The sequence below is a fragment of the Ictalurus punctatus genome, chromosome 23 (assembly GCF_001660625.3).
Source record: "Ictalurus punctatus breed USDA103 chromosome 23, Coco_2.0, whole genome shotgun sequence".
In the NCBI taxonomy this organism is placed as follows: Eukaryota; Metazoa; Chordata; class Actinopteri; order Siluriformes; family Ictaluridae; genus Ictalurus; species Ictalurus punctatus.
Window position 1 is genome coordinate 20,703,723 of NC_030438.2, and position 6,962 is coordinate 20,710,684.

Genomic DNA, 6,962 nt, shown 5'->3' on the forward strand with positions numbered 1-6,962 from the left:
GGATTTAAAGACACACACCCCTTGGCTAATGCTGTAACCTCCAAAATCTAACAGATAGAGACGAGATGCCGGACCAGACAATCATGACCTATATGTATGAGAGGCAGTGAATTCAGCTCACGTGTGACAGAAACGTGGATGCGTGTGGCTCTGCCCCATGACCCTCGGCGCTCCCTCAACTCAAGCTCGTACGTGTCCGGGTCGCTGGTGCTGATGTCATTGATGGTGAGGGAGCAGTTTCCCATGCTAAGATCTCCACTCAGGGTAATGCGCCCTTTGAATTTGCTCTCGGTCTGGTCTGCCCCGTCGCTGCTGAAGGCCGTTTGACGGCGTGTCCACAGGTTGGAGGGGCGGTACCTCAGCCGCACGGCCACGCCCACACCAGAACCATTCACAGATGGAAATGAGCAGGAGATCAGAGCACATGAGCCCTGCACAGCAAACACGTGGTCTGGGACGGTGGGCACTAGCCCCGCCCTCACACTCCAACACAAACACACTGGAGTTGTGCGTGCCCACACACACACACACACACACACACACACACACACACACACACACAAGTGAGATGGGAAACAGAAGTGCACATCAGCAGATCTGTAAAGATCACACAGGGGAAGTGGATAATTTAACACACACACACTCTTTGTGTGTGTGTTTGTAGTTTGTGTGTATAGTGTGAGAACATTGCAACTGAACTTGATAACAGAAACTTGGAAATAACTAACCGGAGCCTATTGCAGTAATACTGGGCACAGGGGGGGATATTTCACTCTGAATGACATACCAGTCCATCACAGACCTCCATTCACACACACACACACACACACACACACACACACACACACACACACACACACACACACACACACACACAACACCTAGGGGACAATTTATCATAACTAATCCACCTACATGCTTTTGGACAATGGGAGGAAACAGAAAAATGCAGAGGAAACCCATACAAACACACAAAGCTCAACACAGACAGTAACCTTATCTCAGATGTGAGGCAGCAATAATAATAATAATAATAATAATAATAATAATAATAATAATAATAATAATAATAATAATGAGGTAATGCTGGTCTGTGGAACCATAATCACCAAGCGACTGCAGTCCCCTAAAATCCCCCCACACATCATAAATAAAAAAACACAGGCTTACCAAACACAGCAGTCGTGATGAAGATCATACTGTAGCAAGCTGCCTGAGTGTGTGTGTGTGTGTGTGTGTGTGTGTGTGTGTGTGTGTGTTATCAGTAATGGAACATTTTCCTCTCTGACTAGGTTTCACACAGGAACTTCAGAATCCTTGCAAGTTTCCATGCACACACACACACACACACACACACACACACACACACACACACACACACATACAGACACACACACACACACACACACACTAAATAAAATAAAGGTATTTATTAAAATCAAGCTTAAACACATACACACTTATGGCTAAGTGTGTGTGTGTGTGTGTGTGTGTGTGTGTGTGTGTGTGTGTGTGTGAGTGTGTGTGTGCATGCATGCATGTTGTGTCCGTGTGTGTGTGTGTGTCCGTGTGTGTGTAAGTGTATTGTGTAAGAGCTCATGTGAGTGTGTGAATCAGCATCATGTCTTGGGTTGATTTTTTTGGAAATCAGTGATAAACATGGCAAAGTCTACACAAGTTCTCACTACACTACAATACACTACACTACACTACATTACACTACACTACACTACATTACACTACACTACCCTACACTACACTACATTACACTACACTACACTACACTACATTACACTACATTACACTACACTACACTACATTACACTACACTACCCTACACTACACTACATTACACTACACTACACTACACTACACTACATTACACTACACTACACTACATTACACTACACTACCCTACACTACACTACATTACACTACACTACACTACACTACACTACATTACACTACACTACACTACATTACACTACACTACCCTACACTACACTACACTACACTACATTACACTACACTACACTACATTACACTACACTACACTACACTACACTACATTACACTACACTACACTACACTACATTACACTACACTACACTACATTACACTACACTACACTACACTACACTACATTACACTACACTACACTACATTACACTACACTACACTACACTACAATACACTACACTACACTACACTACATTACACTACACTACACTACATTACACTACACTACCCTACACTACACTACATTACACTACACTACACTACACTACATTACACTACACTACACTACATTACACTACACTACATTACTCTACACTACACTACACTACATTACACTACACTACACTACATTACACTACACTACACTACATTACACTACACTACACTGCACTACATTACACTACACTACATTACTCTACACTACATTACACTACACTACACTACACTACACTACACTACACTACATTACTCTACACTACATTACACTACACTACATTACACTACATTAAACTACACTGCACTACTCTACACTACATTACACTAAACTACATTACACTACACTACTCTACACTACACTACATTACACTACATTACACTAAACTACACTACACTACATAACACAACATTACACTACATTACACTACACTACCCTACACTACACTACCCTACACTACACTACATTACACTACACTACTCTACTCTACTCTACACTACATTACACTACACTACACTACAATACACTACACTACACTACACTACACTACAATACACTACACTACATTACACTACACTACACTACACTACACTACATTACACTACACTACACTACATTACACTACACTACACTACACTACACTACATTACACTACACTACTCTACACTAGACTAGACTACACTACACTACACTACAATACAATACATTACTCTACACTACACTACACTACACTACATTACATTACACTACTCTACACTACACTAGACTACACTACACTACATTACCCTACACTACACTAGACTACACGACCTTTATTTTGAAGCAGTCTCATTAGACCTTTATTTTGAAGTGTGTTTGTGGTGTCCGCCATGTTGGTGTATGTTTTTGTGTGTTGCAGTGTGTGAACGCGTCTCTCCACTTAAACAGCTAAAGCAGAACCGAAACCATGAGAAAGACTAAAATTATTCTAAAGTTTTTAAACTTTTCTGGATTTTTATCCTCAGTGTGCGGTGTGTTGGTTTATGTGGTGTTTATTCAGGCCGCTCACGCTAACGTTACTCCTTCACCTGCTCCTCTTACTCACCGTAAGTACTTTAAACTCCGCACACATGTATTATATTATAATATAATACATATATATATAATATAAAATTATATAATATTATATTATAATATAATATAATATAATATTAGTAAATTAACTCAGAATGGCAAGTTTAGGTAATATTAGCTAACAGGAAATAGGTCACTAGCGGTCTGAGTTCAGTTTGTTTATCAAATGAAGTCTAGTTAAAGCAGCGGGATGTCTCGCTTTACACTCTACGCACGGATTATTATTATTATTAATAATAACAATAGTAATAATAATAATACTATTCTTCTCTTCTTGTTGTTCTGTGTTTACAGCATGCAGTACTTTGACCAGCTGTGACTCCTGTCTGAAAAATGTCTCGGTAAGAAACGCGGAAATCACAGCAGAGATGAACTGCTCTCATATTAAAGATTAAAAACATCACATTTCAAGTCTGATATTCAGTGTGTTTATTGTGTATTTATTTAATTATGTGTTTGTATTTATTAATCGTGTTTTGTGTGTTTTAGTGTTTGTGGTGTTACACTAATGACACCTGTACAGTTTATCCCGTGTCTCACCTGCTCCCTCCTGCCTCAGTGTGTCCACTGTCCCGGGCCCGCTGGGGGGTGTGCTCAGGTACACACACACACACACACACACACACACACACACACACACACACAGAGACTAAATTTATTGTGATGGAATTAAAGACTAAATAAAGAAAACAGTATATAAAGATCTATTCAGTTTCTTTTTCATTTATATAATTCAAACTGTGTAAGTGATTAAAATGTAAACCAGAACCACACCGTTATTATTACAATCAACACCAGTGACGACGACATCATCATGTGCAGGGTGTGTGTGTGTCTAAAAAAACAAAACACAAACTGTATAATTGTAATTTTGTAAACAAACAGCAGAGGGCATAATTTAACTAATGCACACTGTTAAAAGTGTAGACAAAAACACAGCTTTAACATGCAGCTCTGGGGAGAACATTAAAACACAAACATGCTGTTAAACACAAAGACAATGAAGTTAAATAAAGGAATTAAAGTGTGTGTGTGTGTGTGTGTGTGTGTGTTAGTGAACTTCGAGGCTTTGATCATCGCGATGGCCGTGTTAGTGGGTGTGGTGTTGCTGGCCATCACCGTGTGCTGCTGCTGCTGCTGTCGCCGCTGTGGACGATCATCACGGTAACACACACACTCGCGCACACACACAGTCACACTCCTGACTAGGGCTGGGTAGTGTGACCAATTTGCTGATTCGATTCGTATTTATATGGTTTTGATTCGATTTCGTTTAGATTCAATATCGATTAGTTATCAGTATTTCGTATAAAATGTTATTTTTGCAGACATGTAATCCATGTTTTAATATAAATGCTGGTAACTGAAACCCTGTTACTGATCTATATTACTGAAATACACATTTAGATTAATAATAGGACACACAATTATCTTTAATTACTTTTTACTTTGAGTAACAAACATTGTAACAAGAAATCATGAATATGTGCATACAATACATACAAGGTAAACACAAAACTGCACACTGCACATTACTCTAAAATAAAAACATTGTAAATGTGTAACAGTGAAATTCATTAACAGCTTGAAACGTTCAAAAAATAAATCCATTTTCAAAATTAAAAACATGAAAGTTGGTGACATCTTCAGGACAAGAGGTGAACTACAGACAATATTCACATTCTCTCAAGTAAAGCGCATTAAGAATCGATTCAGGGATTTCCTGAATCAATATCATTTCATTAAATTGAAGATCGTTTAAAATCTGAGACCCGATATTTTTTACCCAGCCCTAATCCTGACCTGTCACACTTCTGTGTTGTGTTTTCGCTTCTGATTATATATTATATTAAGTGTATAAAATACACAGGCTCCTCCTCCAGTGATACATAGACCAATCAGAGAGCTTTATGCAAATTACAAGATATGTGCTATATTATTAAACAAGTTAATTAATATGTAAATAAATGTATTAAATGTGTTGTGTTACTGTACGTTATTGTTAATCACACTTGTCCACTTCCCCTAATGACACCTAATATATATATATATATATATATATATATATATATATATATATGTGTGTGTGTGTGTGTGTGTGTGTGTGTGTGTGTGTGTGCGCGCGCGTGTGCATGCAGGCCAGATCGTATAGAGGAGGAGATTGCTCGGAAGAGAGAAAAAGACAGACAGCTTTCAGATAATCGGTAAGACTTTCACATAAATCTACAACTAACATTGGATTGGAACTGGCTGTGTCCCAAACTGCAGGCTAGTACATTAGATAGGCATCTCACCTATTGTACATACAGTAGTATGTGTTTTTCGTCTTCCTCGGCTCACACACAGTCTCTGCAGTCAACTACGGTAGTGTACCACCTAGGGTAAGTGTAGTCCTTTGGGAGGGCATGTGTCTGAGTGCCCTCGGCTGTGTTCCAATGCTAAATAAAATGGAACTTATGGTAGCATGCTGTTATGATAATATGCATTTGAGATACCACCTGTAGCTCAGGTGGTAGAGTGGGTTCCCCACTAATCACAGAGTTGGAAGTTTGATTCCCGGCCCACGCGCCCCCACATTCCGAAGTGTCCTTGGGTAAGGCTCTGAACTCTAAGTTGCTCCTGATGGCAGGCTAGCGCCTTGCATGATAGCTCTGCTAACAGTGTGTGTGTGTGTGTGTGTGTGTGTGTGTGTGTATATGTATGTGAGTGAGAGAGAATATGAATGGGTGAATGAGACACAGTGTAAAGTGCTTTGTGGATTGTTAATGTTAAAAGGCGTTATATAAAGGCATTTACATATTTACCCTAATTCCTCAGTGAGCCTGTTCTGGTGTGTGTGTGTGTGTGTGTGTGTGTGTGTGTGTGTGTGTGTGTAGGAGGGCTGAGCGCAGGGCAAGACATGATGAGATCCGCAAGAAGTACGGTAAGTCACACAAACAGCACCTCAGTTTCATTCAGTTTAATATTAAAATACTGATAATAAAAACACCAACAATGACCACAATCTGTCTGTCTCGTGTGTGTGCGCGTGCGTGTGTGTGTGTCTGTGCAGGTTTGGTGTCAGACTCTGATCACCCGTACAGCAAGTTTGAGAATGAGTGAGGCGGGAGTGAGACAGGAGTGCCATCCAGCCGATGCTCTTTGACTTTTCTTCATCATAATTAAACAAAGAATCAGATTAACCATGTCTGTTTAAACTGCAATGTAATGCATGTGTGTGTGGGCATGCATCAATGCGTGTGTGTGTATGTGTGTTTGCGCGCGTCTGTGCATTCGTGCGCATGCGTATGTGTCCATGCGCGTGTGTTTGTGTGCGTGTCCGTGTGTGTGTCCGTGCGTGCGTGTGCGCGCATATAGTTTTAAACCCCGCTGTGCTACTCTGTGCTCTTATTAAATATTTCCTAATAAATTGAAATTCTACTTTTACACTTGAAGTGTTCTGAGTTCCTTTAGCTGAACAGGAAGTGATGTCACAGCATGTGTGCAAGCAAACACACATGCACACACAAATCCATATTCTAACCCACACTTACACACAATGCTTTATAGTAACTCACAGTTCCTTCATTATTACACAGGTTTCTCTCAGAGGTCTTTAGCCCCGCCTCAAACTGCC

At 40.0% G+C, this 6,962-nt stretch overlaps 2 protein-coding genes across 2 annotated transcripts in view; one reads left to right on the forward strand and one right to left on the reverse strand.

Moving 5' to 3' along the window:
- Nucleotides 1–1,473, reverse strand: part of LOC108278025 (sialic acid-binding Ig-like lectin 10) — a 5,729-nt gene extending 4,256 nt beyond the window's left edge. The window contains exons 1-2 of the mRNA XM_017491147.3: nt 1,171–1,473; nt 122–499 (exon numbers count right to left, since the gene is read on the reverse strand). Of these exons, the coding sequence (XP_017346636.1) occupies nt 122–499; nt 1,171–1,198 (406 nt within the window). The 5' untranslated portion in view covers nt 1,199–1,473. The remainder of the gene's footprint in view (nt 1–121; nt 500–1,170) is intronic.
- Nucleotides 1,474–3,116: 1,643 nt separating this feature from the next.
- On the forward strand, nt 3,117–6,772 carry pttg (pituitary tumor-transforming gene 1 protein-interacting protein). The gene is given in 7 exon segments (NM_001200828.1): nt 3,117–3,318; nt 3,641–3,687; nt 3,836–3,944; nt 4,402–4,510; nt 5,485–5,550; nt 6,223–6,269; nt 6,399–6,772. Coding segments are annotated over 7 exon segments (567 nt in total). The 5' UTR covers nt 3,117–3,179; the 3' UTR covers nt 6,449–6,772.
- Nucleotides 6,773–6,962: the final 190 nt, after the last annotated feature.